This window comes from Acomys minous (assembly GCF_964271855.1).
Source record: "Acomys minous genome assembly, chromosome: 5".
In the NCBI taxonomy this organism is placed as follows: Eukaryota; Metazoa; Chordata; class Mammalia; order Rodentia; family Muridae; genus Acomys; species Acomys minous.
Window position 1 is genome coordinate 82425137 of NC_140494.1, and position 27331 is coordinate 82452467.

At 36.1% G+C, this 27331-nt stretch overlaps 2 protein-coding genes across 2 annotated transcripts; one reads left to right on the plus strand and one right to left on the minus strand.

Annotated features, from left to right (window-relative positions):
* Positions 1-1779: 1779 nt before the first annotated feature.
* On the minus strand, positions 1780-2718 carry LOC311598403 (olfactory receptor 7G2-like; the record flags this gene model as incomplete). The annotated part of the gene is made up of 1 exon (XM_084783459.1): positions 1780-2718. One exon carries the CDS (start codon positions 2716-2718, stop codon positions 1780-1782), a length of 939 nt encoding a protein of 312 aa, XP_084639585.1.
* Positions 2719-24148: 21430 nt separating this feature from the next.
* Positions 24149-25090, plus strand: LOC311598404 (olfactory receptor 7G2-like; the record flags this gene model as incomplete). Its single annotated transcript, XM_084783460.1, has 1 exon — positions 24149-25090. One exon carries the CDS (start codon positions 24149-24151, stop codon positions 25088-25090), a length of 942 nt encoding a protein of 313 aa, XP_084639586.1.
* Between the last annotated feature and the right edge of the window lie 2241 nt (positions 25091-27331).

A 27331-nucleotide genomic window follows, 5' to 3' on the forward strand; every position in this document is an offset into this window, starting at 1 on the left:
TAACCTGCTGTCCTTCCTCTAAGTGTCACCAGGTCTCCCCCTCCAGAGGACATGGTCAAATGTGAGGCACCAGAGTATGTGAGAAAGTCATATCCCACTCTGCACTCAACTGTGGAGAATGTTCTGTCCATTGGCTAGATCTGAGTAGGGGTTTAAAGTTTACTGCCTGTATTGTCCTTGGCTGATGCCTTAGTTTGAGCGGGACACCTGGGCCCAAATCTGCCTATCATAATGTTCTATTTGTAGGCTTCTAGAACCCTCTGGATCCTTCTACTTTGCTATTCTCCCATGCTTCTCTCATCTAGATTCCCATTAGGATGTCCTCCCCTCTGTCCCAGTTTCCTTGAAAGAGAAGGCTTTCGTGGGACATGCCCCTTGGGCTAGTATGCAGATATAAGTGAGTATATACCATTTGAGTCTTTCTGCTTCTGGGTTAACTCACTCGTTATGATCATTTCCAGCTCAATCCATTTATCCACAAATTCATAAGAATAATCTTACACACTACAGTAATCCAGCATTCTCTTTGTTACATAACCACATGGTCACATCTATCTTTATATACAATTTACTTGGAAATGAAAATCACCATATTCCTCAATATATGGTACAATAAAATATATAAAATTCAGAAAAATGCAATAAGAAACAATAAATATATATTGTTAAAGCTACCTATAGATGACTAATGAAATTTAATGATACATTGTATATTATAAAAACTGTTTTGAATATATTACCTATAATCATATTCCAATAAATTATATCATTTAAGTGCATATTTTACACATACATAACATAAGCTTTGATCAAATCTACCCAATTTACTTCCCTTCTAGTTTACCCATTATCACTCCACCACCTTCTTATTCTTAGGCCATGTACTCTTTGTTTCTTCAAAAGCCCTGGACCATTTCCTCTTCCTTTATATGTGCATGAATGTAGTGTCATATATTGTAGCATTGCTACCCACTGCAATCACATCTTAAAGATGAAAACAAACAAACAAAAAAACAGACATACACATAGTGTTGTCATTAAGTCCAGCACAGGGATGTAGTACAGCAATTATTCCAGATTTAAGACTTGGTGTAGCCAAGAAAAGGGCTAAAATTATATGTATTTCACTTCATATTTAATTTCACACCCACAGTTTTCCTGAACTCATGGTAGTTATAAAGAAAAGCAGTCTTAGAATTTAATAAATAATCAAGTGATATTTAGCTATAATATGTTATATATCTTCCTTCCTTTATATATAGTTGTAGAAAACTCAAAAGTGTTCTATTATAGTACAAAACTGTAAAGATTTATTTATACTTTTGGACTCGGGGCACTTTTGTCATTCATTTTAAAGCATTGTGCAACTAAACTAACTGATAGTTTTCAGTAAAGTATGTTCCAGGTCTTTGGTCACCAATATTACTATCACATAGATGCTGTTTTGTTTCAGTGGTATCCATAACATATACAGGTTACCAGCTGTAGCTAATTTTGAGAAATTAATACTTAAAATATAATACTATGACAACTAATTTTAGGATGCATTTTTGTGTGTTGTGGATTAAGCAACTACTCTCAGAACTAAAGAGATAGGTGAAGACTAATATAGACAATATAAGGGAAGCAAACTTTAACATGAGAACATGAGTTGAAATATGCAAAGTCATCACACATTCCAGTCGTTTTAGTGATTGGAAGGAAGTGGACAAGTTTTTGCTTAGCCCTTTTTTTTGTTATTTGTTTCTCTAAAATGCCACATGAATGCCATTGGATACATCACACAAGATAAATGAGTCTACCAGCAAGTTTCTTCAAGGCTTCCTTCATTTCTCTATTTCTTAGACTATAAATAAAGGGGTTTAACAATGGAGGAACCACACTATACATCACAGAAGCCATTACTGTGTTTCTGTGAGAATCTGTCACTGCAGAACTGATGTACACCCCAAAACCAGTCCCATAGAACAAGGAAACAACAGACAGATGTGATGCACAAGTAGAAAAGGCTTTGTGCTTTCCTCCAGAAGATGGCATTCTCAAGACTGAGGACACAATGTAAATATATGAACAAGCAATTCCACAGATAGGACCACCCCCGAGGACAAAATCTGCAACAAATATCAAGAAATTGTTAAGAAATGTATCAGAACAGGCAAGCTTGATAATTTGAGCCAGCTCACAGAAAAAGTGTGGGATTTCTAGTTCCCCACAGAAGGAAAGCCCCAAAACCATCAGAATGTGTACTAGGGCATCCATAATGCTAAGGAAAAGTGACAGTAGAACCATCAGGGCACAGCAAAAAGGGTTCATGATGACCGTGTACCTGAGGGGTTTGCAAATGGCCACATAGCGGTCAAAGGCCATCACTGCCAGGAGAAAATTTTCCATCCCACTAAAAATTAAAACAAAGCAGATTTGAGACAGACATTCTACATAACTTATGCTGTTGTCCTCTGCTTGGATGTTCACCAGCATTTTGGGTATCGTCACTGTGCTGTAACAGATGTCATTAATGGAGAGAATAGAGAGGAAGAAGTACATGGGAGTGTGCAGTTGGGAGCCTGAGCTGATGGCCATGATGATAAGCAGGTTTCCCAGAACTGTGGTGAGATACATGCAGAGGAACATGGTGAAGATGAGAGGCAGCAGTTTGTGATTGTCTGTCAGTCCAAGCAGGTGGAATTCTGAAACCGCTGTTTGGTTTTTCAGTTCCATATTTTTGGTGTGAACTTTGAAAACGGTAAGGTACAAATAAAATTGAACTCATTGACACCTGTGACACAGTCACTAAAGTATTTGTTAAAATATCACCAGAATAGTAATGGGTATCATAATATTCCACTGATTAAAAAAAAACTACACTTGATTTCACACGCACCTCATATATAATAGTTGGTTATAGTTCTTGATATACTTCTAAAATTTCTTTCCAATATGTTAAGTATCAAGAAAAACTATCATATTTTGAAGATATATCTTTGTGGAAAACAGGCATATTTTTCAATGTCAAAGAATCAGACCTGTATTTGTCCAGACTATACCACCTGGAAAAAGTAACATTGGTTAATATTTGCATACATTCTTGTAATTAGTGTTCAGAGAAGAGACAAATCAAGAATGTCTCTTTACATGTCACTCTTCCTTGTTCATGTTCTAACTCCTGCTACTAAAGGATGATTATTTCACAATATTTTCCTTAGTTTTTAAAATAACTGTTGGTTCTTTGTGAATTTCACATGATGCTCCGCAATCCCTCTAATCTCTCCCTCTGACCCACCTCTCCCCTTGTATCCTCCCCCAACGGAGAAAACAAATTATTGTCAAAGTTGTAATTTGTCAGTATATTCCACAATATTTCATTTTCCCCACACTTCTTTGCTGTCAAATGTTTGTTATAATGACTATTTTGTCTGGTATGAGGGATCTGGTTTCTGGCACTCATCTTAGATATCCTGTTGTTGCCCTGGGCATGGTGATCCTGTAGTTTTGGGCTTGTTGGTTGGGCCCCTTCATGTACTCCAATAATCCACCAATTGGGTAGTTCTTGGGCTTGGCCAATTTTTCCTGTTCTTGAGACTGTCAGAGGTGGCTAGCATGCCAGCTCTCAAATTCTCATACATCTCTCATGCAACCCATGCAACCAGCAATAGTTCCATCCTTCTGTCCAGATGAGGGCTGCACCCACTCTCCTGAGTGTTGTAGTTGGACATGGCCAGTACTTCTGCTGTCATAACCCTGGACCAGCTCTCCCATCTGCCATTGATAGTGAGGGATGAGGAAGGGGAGGAGAGTGTCTCTCCCTGGTCTGTGCCTCCACCTATTAGACAAGATTGCCTTATTTTTTTTAACTCACCGGAGTATTGGAAATTGAATATCTGTCCTCAGGAACTGATGACTTAAAAGGTCCAAGGATTTCTGATTCTGAAATATAGGCAATCTGATTAAATTTATACCACACACAAAATTACACAGCTTCATATCTCATGGGTTTTAAGGAGAAAAACTCCTCATTAGCCTGTTTATCTTATCCACTGTTATTCTAAACACACAATGGCTATGGTTCTAAACAAGTAGCATTTTGAGTGGGTTGTTCTCTAACCCAAGAGACCGGATGAGTGACATCTCATCCTCTCTATTTCATCATCTTTATTTCTCAGATGTGGTATAGAAAACAAATGTGAAAATTCCTTCTCCACCACGTTTTCCTTCACCCATAATTTTGTAAGTCAGCATATGAGGTCAGGAAGTAATGGGCAGAAACTATGATCAAAAACTAAATTTTTTCTAAATGTTTTTCTCAGATATTTTCAGTGCTAAACAAAATTACTTAAACATACACTGATAACATTTTCACATATCTATCTTCTTAATGCATATTATATTAATAACCCAATAGATAAATAGAAAGATTGATGGTAGATAGGTAAATGTTTACAATATATTAATGCTTTATTTTTTTCAAGATGTTATCCCTCATTTCAGAGTTGACTTGGAAGTGGAATATTTTGGTTTCTTTATTAATATACCCCATTTCTTTTTCCAACATATTTTTATTGAATCTTTGGGAATTTCACATCATACTGCTCTATTACATTCAATTTTTCTGTCCTTCCATGTTTTTCCCTAAACCCTTTTGATTCTCCCAAGAACAAAAAAGGAAAGAATGCAGGAGGGGAGGAGGACTTGGAGGAGAGGAGAGCAATTACTTGGAGGAGGGAATATATATATATATTCCCATTAAAATATTACTACAAATAATTTCACATAAGTTTTTCTTTCATTTTTAAAAGTATATCTTTAAATTTTTATTTATTTATTCACTTTACATCCCAGTTATAGCACCTCTCTCCTTTCCTCATAGACACAACTTCCCTTTCCTATCCTCTTCCCCTTTTTATCTGAAAGTAGAGCCCCCAGCCATTTCTTCAAGAGTTTACCCTCTCCTGCTGTGGTTTGGCAGGCCAGTCTCATCATGGGGAAGTGATAAAAAAGCAGGCAACAAAGTCCATGTCAGAGACAGCCCCAGACTCCATTACTAGTGGACCTACATGAACCTGAGACATTCATCAGCTTCATCTGCGATGACATAAAAGTAGTCCATGCATGGTCTTTAGTTGGTTTTTCAGATTCCACAGGTCCCTTTGGGCCCTGGTTGTTTGACTATTGTTCTTCTTATGGAGCTTTTGTCACCTCTATGTCCTTTTAAACTTCCCTTCACTTTTCCATTAGACTCCCTATGCTTTACCCATTAAGAACAAGGAAATTATGAAATTTGCAGCCAAATGGATGCATCTAGAAAAGAATACCCTGAGCAATATAACCCAGACCCAGAAACACACCTATGGTATGTATTCATTTATAAACAAAGTTTAGCCATCTAGTACAGGATAAACATACTATAATGCACAGATGCACAGAAGATAAGAAACAGGGAGGACCCAAGGGAGGAAGCTTACATCTCACTTAGAAGGGGAAATATAATAGACATAAATAGTAGTTGAAGAGATAGAACAAGGTAGGAGAGAGATCACACAGGAAATGAGGGTGGAGATAAGACCTGTGGAGAGTAGGGGAGCAGAAGGATAGAAGGCCTACAGAGAAGAGAAACCGTGGTTGGACATCTCTGTGACAAGCTGGAGACCTAAGTCAGAATAGGCCTCTAGAAGGATATGAATGGGACTTTAACATAGATTTATAGTATCAGGAGCCATGGAAAGCATACAAAATATGCTCTAACTAGACAAAACTCCTAGTAGAGGGAGGAGAACACCAACCCACCCATTAAAAACCTTTGATCCAAAGATTACCCTGACTACAAGATGTGCAGAGATAAAGATAGAACAGATAGATCAGAGATTGAAGGAATGTCAAAAAAATGCATGGCCCAACCCAAGACCCACCCCATGAGAGAAAGCCAACCTCTGACACTATTAATGATACTCTGCTATGCTTGCTGATAGGAGCCTTGCATAGTTAGCTCCACCTAGCAACAGTTGGAAACAAATGTTATGACTCGGGTTCTCTTTTTAGTAATTTGATAAATTTCAGTTTTACACATTAACTTTTCAATATTTAGTATGTTTTTATTTCATAATTGTAGCTGATGGTATATTAATATTTTGCACATGTTGCTGCATAGAGCTTCTTTATTTGAGACATATTAATTAACAGTTAAGAATAGCTTAGGACCATTACTGATAACTTAAAACATTTGAAAGCATCTGAAAATATTCCAATAAACAGTAACACCATAACTGAGAGTGGATTTCTCCTATTCAATGTATCATTTACTGAAAAAACACAAAACTTGAACTATCAGAAAATAATTTCAATCTACTTGTAATTGTATTACTATATTATCTAGACTTTATAAAATAATTATATAAAATATAAATGCAGCATGGTGAATAAGAAATGGCACTAAAAGGATATAATTTACTAAATACAGATCTCAGAATATTTTTTAAAAGAAAGCAGGTTTTGTAGGCTTTGACCTTTTTCAAGCCTACTTTTTTGGGTTCTTCAATGCTCATCCCTCCTTTTGAACTCACATACCATAGACAGGAGAGAAAAGAGTTCCTCAGAGGGATTCCACTAGTGTAGTTGGCAGGATTCCAGTAGACCTGTTAAACAGCACCAGAAATTCAGCAAAGATGAATGCAACTGCAGATGTTGGAACCCGGAGTAGCAGCCAGAACCAGAAAAAACAGCCAGAACCTCAAAGAGTTTTCTGGAACATTTCTTTTTATGAGTGTCAGAAAGGAGAGCCAAGACCAAAAAGCCAAACAACAGTAAATTATACCAAGACAAAAAAGCCCAGGCACTTGTTTTGGGACAATATATATATATATATATATTCCCAAAGGGGCATTTCCTCTTCTAGTGGATAAACTAAACATCACCTGTTGACCTCATGGAACTGTCACCTCTTAGTTCTAATCTCTGTTGCACAAAATGTTATGAAAAATCTGCATGTTATGGAAACAGAAATTTGGACACCATCCCAGACACAAGACCATCAGCTTTCAATCTGCTCTTTCCTGAAAGATGTGATAGGACAATGTTGGCTGCAGACCTTGTGTGAGTGGCATCATATGGGAGCATATTAGAGCAGGTGCAGAGACCCACAGCTAAATATTATGCAGAGAGAGAGAGAGAGAGAGAGAGAGAGAGAGAGAGAGAGAGAGGGTCCATTGGATCTCTCACCTCAGAGATCTAAGAAGCTCATGGAAGAGGGAAAAAGATTGGAAGAAACAGAAGGAATGGAGGACACCATGAGAACATGACACACTGAATGAACTGAGCAGAGCTCACATGGACTCACAGAAACTGAAGTGGCAGTCATGGAGCCTGCATGGGTCTGCACTAGGTCCTGTGTGTATAAATTATTGTTGTTAATTTTGTATTTTTTATCTCCTAAAAGCGGGGTCAGGTCTATTTCTCTTCTTCCTGCACTTGGTATACTTTTCCTCCTTTTGGGTTGCCTTGTCCAGCCTTAAATGGGGGCTTTTGCCTAGTGTTATTGTATCTTGTTTTGTCCTATTTGGCTGTCATCTGTAATAGGCATGTTCTTCTCTAAGGAGGAATTGGAAAGGGTGTGGATCTGTCACAGGAAAAAATCGGGGGGGGGGTTCTAGTTGTGGTGGCACATGCTGGTAGGATTTACTGAAAGAGGTGGAGGTAGGAGGATCACAAGTTCAAGGCCAGCCTGGGCTACATTTTTGATCCCAGCCTTTGGGCTGCAGAGGCAGGCAGATATCTATGATTTTGAGGGCATCCTGGTCTACAAAGTGAGTCCAGGACAGCCAAAGCCACAAAGAGAAAACCTGTCTCAAAAAAACCAAAAACAAAAATATAAGAAGAAAAAACAGATATGGGGGTAGATAGACATATTTGAGGGATGGAAAATGTGCTATTGAAAATACAATATATAGATAGATATATTTATATTTATTTATAGATTCTTTTATTTTCAATAGAAAAGAAATAAACAAGAAAATTATGTTCTTACACATCTGCTGTACCACTGAGACAGCAATAAAAAACTGAATATCTATCAGGCTGAGCTTATGCTTTCAAGCAAAAAAGAAAGTTAAAAGTGAACTTACCAGATGTATCCTATAACTTAAGTGACTACAACTTTGGCATGCCGCAAAATTATCTGAAACAAACAGTCAAAATACATGTGTGCTAATTCATCTTAGCTGTCACTTGGATGTATGAGGAAATGTTATAACAAATATCCCCAGTAAGTGTGTTGACAAGATTGATTCAGTTCCTAGATTACCTAGCAATTTATTTGGCCATCTTTGCTAATGCATCTCAGTACAGAATTAGAAATTATAAATGATGATTAATCTATTTTGAGTGTGCAAATATATGTATATGTATTTGTCTTCAGGTGCAGATACATCTTGTTAGTTGACATGGTCATGCATGTGCATTCAGGTGTAGGTGAGAGAACCGACTTTGGTACTGTTCCTCAGCCCTAAAACACTTTACATCTTTTTCATTTTTTTAAGAAGGTGTAATGAAAGGTGTGTGGCCAGCAGGAATCCACCTATCTCTACACTCTAATTCTGGGATCACAAACACACACCAATATTATTAACCTTTTAAAATTATTTATTTAGATTTCAAACTCAGGTCCTCATGTTTGCAATGAAAAGTGCTTTGCTTACTGAACTGTAGTGCAGGCTTGACAATAAAACTCTCTCAATTTTCTTTATGACAGCTTCTGCCTAAATGTAGCCCCAAATATTAATTGATTTTGTAGTTAAGTGTCCTCACTTGTACTTATTATATCACCTATGGCATATGGAAAGTAACCATCCAGGTGGTCCTTAGCAATAATTAGAAAATGTTGCCTTTCCACAGAACTCAGTTAATCTTGCTGGAATTTAAAACAATCTGTTATAGTTATTACCTCTATACTTATGTGATTATGATTGTGTAAGTCTTTCTCTCTTCCTAATGGACCCTATTCTCATAAGACATGCAGCATGTCATTTTACAATATCATAAACCAAAAATAGCTAAATGTGGGAAAACAAGTCTCTTATGAAGACAGATCAGAAGGCAATATTACACTTAAAGAGACTAACCATATAATAGATCTAATAATAAGACATTTTAATAGATATGTCCTTAGAGAGCAATATTATTTGGCTCCTAGTGATGATTTTCTTACAATGTTAGATTCTCACACTTGAAAATTTGTTACACATCACCCTTTTAGAAGAAAGGAACTTATTAAATTGGATGAGGTGACATGTATTCTAATAGGAACTTCTAATTAGATGTATTTCCTAAGGTCATGGTAGTAATCACTTTTCAATGTGAATATTTTTCCAAATTTCACAATCACTCATAAACAGGATGGCTTTTTATCAATAAAAATAAAGGTATTTATATTTCCTTTCTGTTAAGGTTCTACGATTGCAATCAGAATCCTGTGCTTTAAAATCATTTGAGATGAACTCCTTAATCTAAAAATTAGGAAAAGAATCCTTCTTATAAATTAAAGGAACCTTTTCATAAATAGTTTGCAATAAAGATACTATTCAAGATGGTATTCAGATTATATCCACTTTTTCAACTTTTTCTCATCCTTTCAGTAACTTTGGATGAGGAATGTATCTGTATTCCTCTCCCTCTCTTTCTCTCTTTCTCTTTTTGTCTCTGTCTATGATTCTGTTTCCCTGTCTTTTTCTCTGTCTCTGTCTCCTCTCTCTCTCTCTCTCTCTCTCTCTCTCTCTCTCTCTCTCTCTCTCTCTCTCTTTCTCTCCCTCCCTTTCTCTCTCTCCCTCTCTCTCTCTCTCTCTCTCTCTCTCTCTCTCTCTCTCTCTCTGTGTATGTGTGTGTGTGTGAGAGAGAGAGAGAGAGAGAGAGAGAGAGAGAGAGAGAGAGAGAGAGAGAGAGAGAGAGAGAGAGAGGGAGAGAGAGAGTTGGCAAAATTATTTCACTGGTTCTCTGAACTGCAGAATGAGGAATACTAATTTGGAAAAGGCTAAACAGAACCCTTCAGAGTTGCCTCTGCTTGGAAATATAGTGAATCAATAACAGTATAGCACACCTTGGAAAATTTTAGAAATTAGTGCCACTATCCATGACTTGAAAGATGCAATGGTAGTGTTTCAACTCTCATATTTGGTCACTGCAGAAGATATTGAGAAAAATGACAAGTGAATACTGAAAACTCAATCAAATAGTGACTCCAGCTTCAGCTGCTGTACCAAATAAGATGCCATTATTTGAGGTGATTGATATATTTTCTGGTACATGTTTTTCAACTGTTGATCTAACAAATGAAGTTTTTCTGTACTTAGTGTAAGAACTACAAGAGGCATTTTTTCAGTTCTCAAGGCCAGCAGTAAACATTTACAATTTTGCCTTAAAGCTAGATTAACTCTCCAGGTCTGCACCATAATTTAGTTATAAGGGATCTTGATTTTTTGGCTATTCCACAAAATATCAAATTGTTGTTCTATATTGATGATATTATACTTATTGGACCAAGTGAGAAGAAGGTGTCAAGGATTTTGGTATTGTTAGTAACACATGTGCACTAGAGCATGGAAAATTAATTCAACCAAAATTAAAGACCTTCTACCACTGTGAAATTCTCAGGAGCTCATTGGTGTGGGGCATGTATAAATAGTCCTTTTAAAGTGAACGATAAAATATTTCACCCACTACCAAGAAAGAAATACAATATTTAGTTGGCTGATTAGTATTCTGAAGAAAGCACATTATTCACTCCAGTGTGTTACTCTAGTCCATGTACCATGTAATAAGTGACTCAGAAGCTGCTAGCATGAGTGGGAATTAGAAGATGTTATGGGTCTTCAATGAGTTCATACTGATGTGTAGGCTTATTTACTACTTGGAAATATGGTCGTGCAGACCCAATAGTATTTGAGGTACTAATGGATTATAGTGAAGCTCTTTGGAGCCTTTGGTAAGCCACTATTAGGTAAATCACGGAAGAGACATTTGGGACTTTGGAGGAAATATCCATCACCATGCACAGACAATTATTCTCCTTTTGAGAAACATAATTGGTCTGCTATTGAGCCTTAGGGGAGAGTAGGTTTTGACAATGGGCCACCAAATTAATATGTGATTTGAGTTTCTCACCATGCTGGTTATTATCTAATCCACCAATTTAAAGTAAGATGTAGACACCAGCAATCCATTACCAAATGGAAGTGGCATATACATGGTAGTACTGAGGGCATAAGCAAGTTACATTAATAATCTGCCCAAATGCCCATTATTTCTATTCCTGTTACAATGCAATCTGCTGCCACACATGCACCTATTGTCTCATGGGGTGTGCTGACTTAGGAAGAGATGAGTAGAACCTGGTTTAATGAGGATTTTGCATGTTATGCAGGCATCATCCAGAAGTGGACAGCAGCAGTATTACAAACCACTTCTGGGACAACCCTGAGAGACAATGGCAAAGGCAAATCTTCACAGTAGGCAGAACTTTGGGCAGTCTATGTGGTCATACATATTATTGAAGGAGAAACGAACAGATGTGTGATTGTTCACTGATATATTGAATATAGCCAATGGCTTACTTGTATTTTCAAGGACTTGTATAGACCATGATTGAAAAATTGGTGATAAAGTTATCTGTGTAAATAGTATGTGGGTAGATCTTGCCCAATGGGTGCAAGTTAAGGTACTTGGGTCTCATATAAATTCTCATCAAAAAATGACTTCAGCTGAGAAGGAAATCAGTGAATAAATTGATAGGATGATCCATTCTGTAGAGAGTCAGCCTCTTTCCTCAATTATCCCTGTTAATGCAAAATGGGCCCATGAACAAATGGGCCATGCTGACAGAGGTAAGGGTCATGAATATGCTCAATTACATGGCCCCAAAATTATTAAGGGTCACATAGAAACAATTGCTACTGAGTGCCACATGTTCCAATGTAGACACACACATCAAGCCTTAAAAATGGCGCCATTCTTCATTACGACCAGCTAGTGGACGGGAGGATAGTGGATTACATTGTACCACTTCCTTTGTCGAAAGGAAAACACTGTGTCCTAATTGGAGCAGATACATATTCTGGCTTTGGATTTGCCTTTTCTGGATGTAATCTTTCTGTAAAAATGACACCATACATGTAATTAAAGAATGCTCTTAGCCATTCTGATGGGTGTAAGATGGAATCTCAGTGTCGTTTTGATTTGCATTTCTCTGATGCCTAACGAGGATGAGCATTTCTTTAAGTGTTTCTCAGCCATTTGATATTCCTCTGTTGAGAATTCTCTGTTTAGTTCTAAGCCCCATTTTGCAATTGGGTTGTTTGGTTTTGTGGTGTTTAATTTCTTGAGTTCTTTATATATTTTGGATATTAAACCTTTGTCAGATGAAGGGTTGGTGAAGAACTTTTCCCAGTCAGTAGGCTGTCGCTTTGTTCTCTTGACAGTTTCTCCTGCCTTACAGAAGCTTCTCAGCCTCATAAGGTCCCATTTATTAATTATTGACATTAAGGCCTGGGCTGTGGGTGTACTGTTCAGGAAGTTGTTTCCTGTGCCTATGTGTCCCAGGCTCTTCCTCACTTTTTCCTCTAACTGAGTTAATGTCTCTGGTTTTAAGTTGAGGTCTTTAATCCACTTGGACTTGAGTTTTGTGCATGGTGACAAATAAGGGTCTAATTGCATTTTTCTACATGTAGACATCCAGTTAGACCAGCACCATTTGTTGAAGATGCTATCATTTTTCCATTGAATAGATTTGGCTTCTTTGTCAAAAATCAAGTGAGCAAATGTGTCTGGATTCATCTCCGGGTCTTCAATTCGATTCCATTTTTGGCAAGGATGTGGACAGAGAGGAACACTCCTTCACTGCTGGTGGGAATGCAAACTAGTACAGCCACTTTGGAAAGCTATCTGGCGTTTTCTCAGAAAAATGGGAATAGGGCTTCCTCAAGACCCAGCTATCCCACTCCTTGGAATATACCCAGAAAATGCCCTAACACACAACAGGGACATATGCTCAACCATGTTCATAGCTGCTTTATACACAATAGCCAGAACATGGAAACAGCCTAAATGTCCCTCAGTAGAAGAATGGACTAAGAAACTATGGTACATTTACACTATGGAGTATTACTCAGCTATTAAAAACGAGGAATTCCCGAAATTTGTGGACAAATGGATTGACCTAGAAATTATCATAATGAGTGAGTTCACCCAGAAGCAAAAAGAGACAAACGGTATATACTCACTTATATCAAAACACTAGTCCAAGGGATACGTCCCATGAAAAACCTTACTTACCAAGAAAGTGGGTCAGAGGAGAGGACATCCTATTGAGTCTTTAGGCGAGAGTAGCATGGAAGAATGGGGAAATAATAGGACCCACAGGGTCCTGGAAACCTACAAGAAGAACTTTATGACAGGCAGATCTGGGTCCTGGGGTCCTCCTCAAACTAAGGCACCAGCCAAGGAGAAATAGGCAGTAAACTTCGAACCCCAACCAAGACCTAGCCGACGAACACGATATTCTCCACTGTTGAGTGGAGAGTAAGATCTGATTCTCACGTGAACTCTGGTGCCCCTTTTCTGACCATGTCCCCTGGATGGAGAGGCCTGGTGGCACTCAGAAGAAGGATAGCAAGTTACCAAGAAGAGACTCGATAATCTTAGAGCATACATAGGGGGAAGAAGTCTCCCTCAATCACAGACATAGGGGAGGGGAGAAGGGGGGAAGTGGGAGGGAGGGAGGAATGGGAGGAAACAGGGGAAGGGCTAACAATCAAGATGTAATATGAGTAAATTAATTTAAAAAACACATAAAAAAACAATTGAGATGTAATATGAATAAATTAATAAACTATATTTAAAAAAGAAAAAAAAAGAATGCTTTTCCCAATACCATTTTATTCCACACAATATTTGTTGTCCAAGAAACTCAATTTACAGCCAGAAAACTTTAATTGTGTGACCACAATCTTGGAATCGATTGGTCTTTCCATGATTCCTAACATCCTGAGACAGCTAGCCATGTAGAAATACAGAATGGCCTTTTGAAGATACCCTTACAGTGTAGATTAGATGGCAGCAGCCTGAAGGGCTTTCATAGTGTTCTGCAGAGTGCAATATATGTTTAGAATCAGCATCCAGTATATGCTATGATTCTCCCATTGCCCGAATCCATAGGTCCAGGAATCAGGGGTTGGAGAAGGGAATAATTTCACTCATTATTCTTAATGACCTATTAGGAAAAATTCTTTGCTTCCTATTCCAATGATATTAAGTTCTTCTGGCCTAGCTGTATGGTTCCAGAGAAGTGAGGTGCTTTTGCCAAGAGCCACAACAACCATTTTATTGAACTGGAAGCACAGACGTATCCTTGGCCCACTCTGTTCTTCTGAAGGCAAAGAATACTGTCAAGAGAACAATATGACACTCTACAGACTGGGAAAAGATCTTCACCAACTCTAAATCTGGCAGAGGGCTTATATACAAAATATACAAGGAACTCAAAAAATTAAACATCACCAAACCAAATTATCCATTTAAAAATGGGGTCAGAGCTAAGCAGACAATTCACAATGAAGAAACATCGAATATCCAAGGAATACATACAGAAATGTTCAGTGTCCTTAGTTATCAGGGAAATGCAAATCAAAATGACTGTGAGATTGTACTTAACACCTATCAGGATGGATAAGATAAAAAATATAAATGACAGGAGATCCAAGATTGCAGCACCTAACACACACCTTGTTTGAGCAGCAGGTCATCAGTGGACTTTCAGCAAACCAAGGACTGATCTGATACCCATACAACAACAGCACCAGTAACCCACAGGTGAGAGGGCTCCAAATAGTGTGGAATACAGTAAAGACTTGGGTCACCACGGGTCCAAAAGTCACATCTGGTGGCCAAGCCGCCACCAAGATCCTGGGTGTGTGTGCATTCCCAGTAGCTGGAAGTAGGTGTCTGATTTCTCAGGATGCAGAAATAGTCTTTTCTTCCCAAAATGCCAGGGTCTGTGGGTGCTAGATCAAAGAATATGCCACAGACTAGAGCATCAGTATATCTGACCACAGACCACCTAGAAAATACAACTGAGGAGGGCCAAAACAGTACACGAAGTCTGTAGGGTGTTGCCTCGTTCTATTGACAGTGTCTCCAGCCTTACAGAAGCCTCTCAGCCTCGTGAGGTCCCAATTATTAATTATTGACAAAGGTCTAATATCCAAAATATATAAAGAACTCAATAAATTAAACACCATCAAATCAAATAACCCAATTGAGAAATGGGGCTCAGAACTAACAGAGGATATTCTCAACAGGAATATCGAATGGCTGAAAAACACTTAAAGAAAGGCTCAACATCATTAGTCATCAGAGAAATGCAAATCAAACCGACTCTGAGATTCCATCTTACACACATTAGAATGGCTAAGATCAAAAATTCAAGTGACACCACATGCTGATGAGGATGTGGAGAAAAAGGAACACTCCTTCATCGCTGGTTGGAATGCAAAATTGTAAAACCACTTTGGAAATCTATATGGCGCTTTCTCAGAAAACTGGGAATAAGGCTTCCTCAAGACTCAGTTATTCCACTCCTTGGAATATACCCAGAATATACTCCACCACACAACAAGGACATATGCTCAACCATGTTCATAGCAGTCTTTTTCATAATAGCCAGAACCTGGAAATAGCCTAAATGCCCCTCAGTTGAAGAATGGATAAAGAAACTGTGGTACATTTACACTATGGAATACTACTCAGCTATTAAAAACAAGGAAATCCCAAAATTTGTGGACAAATGGATGGGACTAAAGATGATCATGAGTGAGTTAACCCAGAAGCAGAAAGACTCACATGGTATATACTCACTTATAATTGGGCACTAGTCCAAAAGGCATGTCCCACGAAAGTCTTCACTTACCAGGAGATTGGGATAGATGTGAGGACATCCTATTGAGACTCTAGGTAAGATAAATATAGGATATGGGAAATAGAAGGACACAGAGGGGTCTAGAAATCTAGAAGAAGTGATCATGATGGGTGGGTCAGGGCCCAGTGGTGTCTGATCAAACTATTGCAGTAACCAAGGACAATACAACAGTAAACATTGAATCCCTACTATGATCTACCCAATGGACAGGACAATCTTCACAGTTATGCTGAGAGTGGGGACTGACTTTGACATGAACCCTGCTACTTCATATTTGACTACCTCCCTTTGCTGGGGAGGCCTAGTGGCACTGAAAGAAAGTATAGGCAGGATACCAAGATGAGACTTGATAGCCTATGCCCATATAATGGGGGAGGAGGTCCTCCTCAGTCATAGACCTAGGGAATGGCAATAAGGTGAAAGCGGAAGGGAGGGAGGAATGGGAGGATACAAGTGATGGGATAACAATTGAGTTGTACTCTGAATAAATTAATAAAATTTTTTTTAAAATAGCAAAAAAAAACCCATTACACGAGTTCACAGGTGTGCACACAATTTCCAGGCTTGCAGACAGAGTCTGATTTACCACTGGAAAAAGAAGGTTCTTTAGACAGGGTAGTTAGAAACCCATATTTATTAGGATAACAAAAAATAGTATGAAAGCAATTTCATAGCAAGACTGTTTAACAAAACAATTGTAGATTCTGCCCTGTGACATATATCACGTCATAATCTTTAAGAAATTACTACCAATCAGATAGCTTATGACTGGAATTCTGTTACTTAAGAGGTAGTTGCAGCATTATTGTGATTACCCATTTAGCCTAGGCTATATAAAATGACCTATAACCTTCCTATTAAAAAATTAGTAATGTTTGTCTCTAGAAAGTTGTATCCTATCTAGTTCGTGTTCCCATCCACTAAGTTCTTTCTCGTTTACATAAACAATGAACCACTTCAGCATTTAGTAATATGCTGAAGTATAAAATTTAGTAAAAAAGTTTTGAAATTTTGTACTTAACATGTAAAACTTCCCTTATTTGTCATAAATAAATGGTATTTATTGTAAAAAATGAATAAATATGTAATATTTCATTTCTGGAATAAAGTGTTCATGGAGTGCCAGGGAGGAATCTTTCTAGGACTCTGCAACAAGTGCAGTGTCATGGGAGGACAGAGTGTAGACAACTGAGGTTTGTGCCCTTCATTCATTAAAGACTTTCTTTTATCTGGGTCATTCCAAAGTTGGCTTCATCATGAATTAAATGATGCTCGCTCAGTTTGTTAACATAGCCTGACCATTCTCATTTTTAATAATTCAATTCACACCTAAAAGAGAAAGCCATCTGAAAAATAGTTTTAACGCACTTATTCCAAATCATAAAAGTAAGCTGTAACTTACTTTTACATATAATTACATAGAGAGAAATTTGTTTACCATCACTAATTTTGAACTTGCTTTTAATATTTAGTTTTATTTATGAGTACATGAGTATATCTATGTTTACATCACATGCACATACGTGCTTCTATTCTGAACAAAAATGTAAATTAATTTTTATATGGAGTTTACATTTTGTTTTATATGATAAATAGGGTCATGTCAATTGAAACTTAGGACCAGAACACTGTTTTTAACAAAGGAGTTAATACTTTCTAGGATGGTTGAACCCCATTTTTCTTTACATTTATTTTTTATTTTTATTTTCAATTTAATTTTTGATGTGTTTTTTATTCCAAAAAGAATTAAGTTTCCTAGTTAACATTTTCTAACATTTTTCTGTTCTTTGGTGATTTTTTCTCCCTTCTTATTATCTCCTCAAGCCTACTTTATACTTGTATATTACATGTGACCTTTTGCCTTTCACTATCTTTTTCAACACCTTTTTTTGTGATCTCCTACTTAGTTGTAGGTAGTTTTACTCCTAGACACAGGCTTCCAGAATAAAGACTCAGGAGACTCAAGATATATTAACAAATGCCTAGACCACAGAACCAGGATCTTCTCTGAGTAACTCATAGCTTAAAATAACCCATGTATTTTAATACATATTCTGAAATGTGGCATGTGCTCTGGGACTATGCATCTGCCTTCCTGATATGCTCCTAGTGTCTCACTTGCTTGCCTCTATTCCAGAAACCTTTCTGCCTCCTAGATGTCCCCTTTCCTATTTCCTGCCTAAGCTATAGGCTAACAGATTGATTATTGACAAGTGCTACATCCACATAATACACAAGACATTCTCTCTACAAGTTAGTATCTCCAGATGAGAGATTTTATATGATATTGACATATCTGAAGCTGAGTCACTTCACTTAGTGTAAGATTTCAAGTTACATTTCCTCCAAATTTGATGCTTTAATTTTTAAGAGATGACTAAAATTAAATTGTGAGTGTTTGTGTGTGAGTGTGTGTGTATGACAGAGAGAGAGAGAGAGAGAGAGAGAGAGAGAGAGAGAGAGACAGACAGACAGACAGACAGACAGACAGACAGAGACAGAGACAGAGACAGACAGAGAGAAGAGAAAGGGAGATTTTCATTATATATTATCATAATTATGGATGTCTAGAGTGGTTATATTTTTCCTATTCTCAATGGAAAATAATAAATATAGATGGGCCAATTTCTCTGATGGATGATATAGACATAGATGAAGTAAAAGTTATTGCTTAGGGTGGAAATTAATTTTCATTGCATGTTTATCCTGCCATGTATGCCTTGCTCATGTAAAATCATCCATATAAAGAAATTGAATTCATATGTAATCCCTATAAATATTAATATAACTGGAAAAAAACTTATAAAAGTTAGAGTATGAAAGAAGTAATGTATCATGCACATTTCATTGGGAGAGATAGAGGTAGGTTCTCCGAAATGTTAGAAGGTTGATTGAACTTGGCTGAAACTTATATAGAAATATAGTAACTATAATTAAGGCTCATGGTTGAATATGAACTCTATTAGGTAGAAAATGCTAAATGGCTTATACACTTGGCATGAAAATCTCATTTATGACTAGTAAATTAAAAACCTATTAAAGTTAACAAAGATGCACCACTGACACTGTTATCACCAACACTGCCATCACTGCCACAATAACCACCAACACAAGAGTAAAAACAAATAGAAGATGAGAAAAGTGAAACTTTGATAACTGGTTGAATAAGGTATTATCTTATGAGAAATTTACTTATTACACTTTGGGTGGCAGTTCTGTCGTACATATCTTTGTTATTTTGAGGAATGTTTTATTTCTAATTTCTTCAGATATTTTATCTTGAAGATTGTTTAACTTTATCAAGTGCCTTATCTATATCAGTTGAGATGATATTATTTCTTTCATTGTTTATATATTACAATTACATTACAATTGTTGATTTGTAGATGTTGCATAAATTTTGAATCTCTCAGATGAATATCACTCAGTTATTCTGAATGATCCATTTATTTATATTTATACTTTCAAAATGTTATACATGTACATAGTTTATCTGGATTATATATGTCCTTTAACCTATAATACTTGCCTAGAATCTACCATCACATCTGAGTATTAACATCTCATATTGTCCTTTTATAACAGTTAGTTATTCATTTTTTAATTTTATTTTATTAACTTATTCATATTACATCTCAATTGTTAGCCCATCCTTGGTATCCTCCTATTCCTCCCTCCCTCCCTCTTCCTCGCTACTTCCCTCCTCTATGTCTGTGACTGAGGGGGACCTTCTCCCCCTATATATGCTCTTAGGGTATTGAGTCTCTTCTTGGTAACTTGCTTTCCTTCTTCTGAGTGCCACCAGGACACCCCATCCAGGGGACATGGTCAGAAAAGGGGCACCAGAGTTCATGTGAAAGTCAGATCTCACTCTCCACTCAACGGTGGAATAATTCCTGTACATCAGCTAGGTCTGGGTAGGGGTTCGAAGTTTACTGTCTATATTTTCCTTGGCTGGTACCATAGTTTGAGGAGGACCCCAGGACCCAGATCTGCCTGTCATAAAGTTCTTGCAGGTTTCCAGGTCCCTCTGGATCCTTCTATTTCCCCATTCTCCCATGCTTCTCTCACCTTAAGTCTCAATAGGATGTCCTCCCCTCTGACCCACTTTACTGGTAATTAAATTTTTTAATGGGATGTACCCCTTGGACTAGTGTCTCCATATAAGTGAGTATATACCATTTGTCTCTTTTTGCTTCTGGGTGAACTCACTCATTATGATAATTTCTAGGTCAATCCATTTGTCCACAAATTTTGGGAATTCCTTGTTTTTAAGAGCTGAGTAGTTTTCCATAGTGTAAATGTACCACAGTTTCTTTATCCATTCTTCTACTGAGGGACACTTAGGCTTTTTCCATGTTCTGGCTATTATGAATAAAGCAGCTATGAACATGGTTGAGCATATGTTCCTGTTGTGTGGTAGAGCATTTTCTGGGTATAGTCCAAGGAGTGGAATAGCTAGGTCTTGAGGAAGCCCTATTCCCATTTTTCTGAGAAAGCACCAGATAGATTTCCAAGGTGGTTGCACTAGTTTGCATTCCCACCAGCAATGAATGAATGTTCCTCTTTCTTCATGTCCTCGCCAGCATGTCATGTCACTTGAATTTTTTATCTTGGCCATTCTGATGGGAATAAGATGGAATCTCAGAGTTGTTTTGATTTGCATTTCCCTTATGACTAAGGAGGTTGAGCATTTCTTTAATGATTTTCAGCCATTCAATATTCCTCTATTGAGAATTCTCTGTTTAATTCTGAGCCCCATTTCTCAATTGGATTATTCGGTTTGGTGGTGTTTAATTTCTTGAATTCTTTATATATTTTGGATATTAGACCTTTGTCAGATGTAGGGTTGGTGAAGATCTTTTCCCAGTCTGTAGGCTGTCGATTTGTTCTGTTGACAGTGTCTCCTACCTTACAGACACTTGTCAGCCTCATGAGGTCCCGTTTATTAATTGTTGACATTAAGGCCTGGGCTGCTGATGTTCTGTTCAGGAAGTTGTCTCCTGTGCCTATGTGTTCCAGGCTCTTCCCCACTTTTTCCTCTAACTGAATTAATGTCTCTGGTTTTAAGTTGAGGTCTTTAATCCACTTGGACTTCAGTTTTGTGCATGGTGACAAATAGGGGTCTAATTGCATTTTTTTTTTACACATAGACCTCCAGTTAGACCAGCACCATTTGTTGAAAATGCCATCGTTTTTCCATTGAATGGGTTTGGCTTCTTTGTCAAAAATCAAGTGTCCAAATGTGTGTGGATTCATCTCTGGGTCTTCAATTCGATTCCATTGATCCACCAGCCTATTGCTGTGCCAGTACCATGCAGTTTTAATTACTGTTGCTCTATAGTACAGATTGAGATCAGGTATGGAGATTCCTCTGGAGGATCTTTGATTGTATAGGATTGTTTTTGCTATTCTGGCCATTTATTTCTCCATATGAAGTTGAGATTTGATCTTTCAATATCTTCAAAATATTTTGTAGGTATTTTCATAGGGATTATATTGAATCTGTAAATTGTTTTTGGTAAGATGGCCGTTTTTACTATGTTAATTCTCCCGATCCACAAACAGAAAACTATTGATATATTCATCAAAACAGACTATATCTTGATAAACACTTAAAAATACAAAAGTTCCGAAATATTAAAAGTTTCAAAGTTAAGTCCAGTATGGTATGTAATCTCTACATATATATCACCTACATATATACATATATACATGTATAGGTACATATATGTATATATACATCTACATATATATCATATATATATATATATATATATATATATATGAGATGCACATTTTATGACTTAGAGACACTTCTTCGTTGCAATACTTTCAATCTATCTTAAAACTGAATTGGGTTTTCAATTATTTATTATAATCTGCATTATCAAATATTATTGCCTTTAAGAACAAAGTAATTAAAAACATAAGGAATTACTGAAAATTGGGTATTGGGTATACTAAACAGGTAGTTGTGTTCTTGCTCGTATTTTGTAACACAATATAAAAGTCATTTTTGAATTTAAAAATCACAATTGAGTATCTAGAAAACTATAATAGTGCATATTTTAACAAATAGCAATAGTGAAAGCATGAAGATATAATAAAAAACTAAGTATAGTATTTTTACCCTCAGTGGCTTGATAATCACTGATGTCACATTATCACTTCTGACTGTACATTTAAAGTATACTTGAATGTATACTTGCCCTCTTGAGGTAAGAGTAAATCTGGAAAACTTAATCTTATGGGAATTTTTGCCTATTTATCCCATGGGTTATATATCAGACTCAGCCTGTAACCACCTTATTAATGAATTTTCCCATTAAAAATATTGGAGCTTACTGTAAAAAGTGGCTCTTTTCCAGAGAATGCAGTTAAGTCAGTTTCTGTCTACTTGCCCCGAGAACAAACTGTGAGGCACCAAGTGTGATTCTAATTTTTGTGTCAGTGCAAAAACCCTCAGTGATCATCATTCAATGTTTTAGAGATATTAGTGTATGCTTTACTACTGTCGCATTATGGAAAACACTGAAGAAATAGCATACATAAAAGTACAAGTTCATTTTACTTCTCTGATCAACTGCCAATATCTTGAAATATTTTCAAATATGCTTGTGCTGATATGCACCTAGCTTTCATTACTGTAGATTTAATATTGCCTAGTAGGTCAGGACACACTATACTGAGCAGAAATCAACCCTGATTCAATCTTTAAAGTTCTCTTAAATTATTGTGTTGTTTTTTAAACATTTGCCATCAGAATTAACAGTGTTTTTATGTGTGCATTAGTTTTCTGGGTTTTTCAGAAAGATATGTCTACAACCTACATCGCTGAAGAATGCAATATTTATTCCCTTGCTCTTCTGGTTACAAGTTCAAGTTACAATAATTAAAAAATCAAATATAATTGTAGTCAATTTCCTCTGATATTTCAAGGTATGTTTCAATAATTCTCTCTGTCTCTGTCTCTGTCTCTCTCTCTCTCTGTCTCTCTCTCTGTCTCTCTCTGTCTCTCTCTGTCTCTCTCTGTCTCTCTCTGTCTCTCTCTGTCTCTCTCTCTCTCTCTCTCTCTCTCTCTCTCTCTCTCTCTCTCTGTGTGTGTGTGTGTGTGTGTGTGTGTGTGTGTGTGTGTGTGTCCTAGATGCTTCTGATTACAAATACATTAGTCCAATTGGAGTAACACTACATGTAAAGCTACATTCTATCTTAATTTCTTTCCTCAGAAACTCTTTCCATGTATAGTCACGTTTTGAGGACCTATTTACTATATGTATTCTTAAAAGAAGATCATATCATGACCGTGAGTAACTTCTCTTGTACTTTTTGATTCTTGAATACAGTTTTCTGCACAATGTTTAGAATACCATGTAGGTATAATTTGAATATCTTGGAAGAAAATGTGGATGGCCAGAAAGCCTCACCCTTCTGATTCAGTTTTTCTATTTCACTTTAAAGATATGAAACAGAAGCAGCACAGAGAGTGTAACACACAATAACAGTGGCAACACTCTACGTGTCTCCTCTGATTTATCAGGTTTAGAGGTGACTAGGACAGAGTCATAATGAGCCACTTGGAAAACAAGGAACCAACACTGCAGATTGAGGTTCCCATTCAAAAGCATGGATTCAGAGTTATATCTTGGCCCCTCTGAGGCATATTTATTACTGAAAGATCATTATATTTTTGTCTTGTTTGAGGCTTCTTGCTGAAAAATAAATACAATCCCTCCTTTCCCTTAAGAGTTAATGCTATTATTGGTGCTTGTTGCTTCAGATATATAGGTTTACTATGAATTTTCTGATTTCATTTTTTCTAGATATGGATTACTTCCCAAGAAAATAGCATGCTTTATTTTTTGTATTAGTATCATTTGTCACTATATTTCCAAGTGTTTCAATATTCATTAAAGCAAATTGAATTTTAAAAGTTAATTGACAAGAGGAATAGAGGGTAAGTGCGTGAAACTTTGAAATACTAATGCAGTTTATACTATAATAATACAGCTTAAAGATATTAAAGTGCTAGTTTTGAAACTTCATGTATATCAAATTTGGTGACATTACTTGTGAAAGCGAATTAATAATATCATAGCAAATTATTTATGAAAACTAAATGCAAGATGTTACAGCAACTTTCATAGCTACCATACATAAATGAAACAATATCATTACCCAATAAAATTCAGCAGCAACATGGAACTTTCAAATCAATCAGGTATTTCTGAATTCTTTCTCATTGGGCTGACATATGCTCCAAATTTTGAATCATTTATCTTCAGTTTGTTCCTATCTATGTATTTTGTTACTATTTTTGGAAACCTTCTCATTATCCTGGCTGTACGCTCTGACTCCCACCTCCATACACCCATGTACTTTTTTATTGCCAATCTGTCATTTACTGACATCTGTATAAGCACAACAATAATACCAAAAATGCTAGTAAACATACAAACACAGGATCTGAGCATCACATTCACAGGTTGCCTGTCACAGGTATGTTTTGTCTTGATGTTTGGTGGATTTGAAAGTTGTCTGCTTGCTGTGATGGCCTATGATCGCTACTTGGCCATAGGTCATCCCCTAAGGTACACGGTTATCATGAACCCTTGCCTCTGTGTGTTGCTTGTTTTGCTCTCTCTTCTCATAAGTACAATGAATGCTCTACTGCATAGTCTGATGTTGCTTAAACTGTCTTTCTGCACAAACAAGAATATCTTCCACGTCTTCTGTGAACTTGTTCAAGTCCTCAAACTTGCCTGCTCTGATACTTTCATCAACACCCTCCTTTCATATATAGTTACTAGTGCATTTTCTGGTGTTTTTCTTGGTGGGATTATTTTCTCTTATGTTCAAATTGTGTCCTGTATTCTTAAAATTTCATCAGTCCAGGGAAGGAATAAAGCCTTTTCCACTTGTGGCTCTCATCTTTCAGTAGTATTCTTATTCTATGGGACAGCTTGTGGAGTGTATTTGAGTTCTGCAATTTCTGACTCCACTGTTAAGAATGTAGTCTTTTCGATGATGTATATTGTGGTCCCTCAAATGCTAAACCCTTTTATATACAGTTTGAGGAACAGAGAAATGAAGCAAGCCATGAGACACCTTATCTTTTCTGTAGTCTTATCATCTCGGTAAGATGAGTTTAAAGAAACAAAATGACAGAAATATTGGTGAACCAAAGTACCTAACTCCTTTATCATTAAGACCTTCAAAACTGGATAGATCATAAGTTGTCTAAGCATAATTCTATGTTGTATTTAAGTGTGATAGTTGTATTTTCTAGCTATGTGATGTTCCACAAATACTTTTATTTATGATTCATTTTATTTCTGTGGTTCCTCTGAGGCAGAAGCAGATGAAGGTTTGGTTTCTTCATAAAATTTTATTGGGCTTCTGAAAAGTAAATGTTAATTGAATATGGGTACATAAACTTGTATAAGACCAAGTTTATATGTGACAATTAAAAGACTATGATACACACTAATGAGAGCTTCATACTTTGTAAATATGACTGAAAATTTCTTAGAAAAGTATTTTTATGAAACCATGCTACCACGCACCCTGATTGGATTTCTTATTTTACATATTCACATTTTAATATTATATGTGTGGCTTAATTTTTGTGGTAGATATTATTGATAATGCTAGATTTTATTAATAATGCTGCTATTATTTCTCAAGAAGAAATAAATATTATCTAGTATAATGAGATCAGAAAGTCTTTTACACCTTACTAAAACTTAAGAATTTTCAAATACATAGTTTCAGGGATTAGGGCTTTTTTTATTTACACATGAAGTCTTCTCTTCCTAAACACATTTTGTATAGAGGCTCCAGGTGTTTCATAAAGACATGATACATGTAAACTGAGGTGTGTAAAACCATCTGACTAGTTTATTATTTTCAAGTGACCCTTCATTAAAGTCACACTGAGTTTATGCTAAACATGAAAATAATAGCTGGTATTGTAATGCTCCTCACTTACGAATATATTTTTCCATAAGGAGACATTATATTACATGTGGGGATAAAAAAGATACATGTAAGATGTAAGATACATCTAAGATAACCTAGATTATACTTGTGATCTCTAAATGTAATTTTATGTATTTCTATACAGTTATTGTGGCATATACAGATGAATATTAGATATTTTCCTACAATGACATTTCTGTTATAAAAAGACTCAATCATGAAAGTAGTGAATGAGGGAAATTTAAGTAGAGAAATGGAGACCGTGGTTTTGATTGTGGTGTATTTGACAGAATAAATGAGAATGAATAATAACATGCTGTTCATGTATGAAAACATAATTAAATTTATACATCTATATTGTATCAAGAATAAAAGAATAATTGCTGCTGTACATCTCTTTTTGTAAAATAATGACTTCTGGGAATTTTGGATCTTACTGGATAAATCAAACAGTATTTTTATGGTCTTAATGATAAAGTTGAAGAATCCTGCATTTGGTTCAACCATCATAAGAGTTATACCATGGTGGAACTGGGAATTTTTCATGTTAATATTTGATACTGGTATTTTGTGTGATGTGTAGAAAAAGAGCTCATGTTTCATAAAGAAAAGGATATCTAGACAATGCAATAAATATACCTTTTTTCCAAAGTCTTTAAATTCATCAATGAGTAAATGCTATACATTTCTGTTATTGTTACTACTGTACATATTATTCAGACATGTATGTTTATCATTTAGTCATCTATTATTAAGGATCTATGTGAAAACGCATACAAAGTTAATTTAAAATATTGAACATTTCTCATGCTAATGATATATTAGTATCAAAATTTTGGGTGCATGAGTCAGTATAAAGAGAATATATTAAGTGATGTATGATTATTGGTAAGACTATCCTATTATATTTTGTTATTTTCAAATTGTTCTTGCAAACAGAATAAAACTATATTTTAAATAAAATTTCTGGTTATTGATTTACCTCCTAAATATTTTTCTTTTATTCACAGTTGTGAAATGGAGTTTAATAAATTCATAATTAATTTGTCTTGTGTGTTTGTGTGTGTGCTTCTAAATAAGTACATTCAATCTGATCAATTATTATAAACCTTTTAGTATGTTTATGTTTAAAATTTATATAAGCTAAATAAGTATTTGGCACTCCCTCCAAAATAATAATAGTACCTAATTTAGTACAAAAAATCTTCAATACGCAGATAACATAGAAGTAAACTGCAAACCAATCTTAGAGTTAATATCAGTCAAATAGTCTTAACAAAAATTTATAAAATATAACTTCAAAAACCTACATAATGTTAGTGACATTTTTCTAAGATATGCAAAACATTGTCTACCAAATATCACACATTTTAAGATAAAATAAAAATATAAGACTCAAAG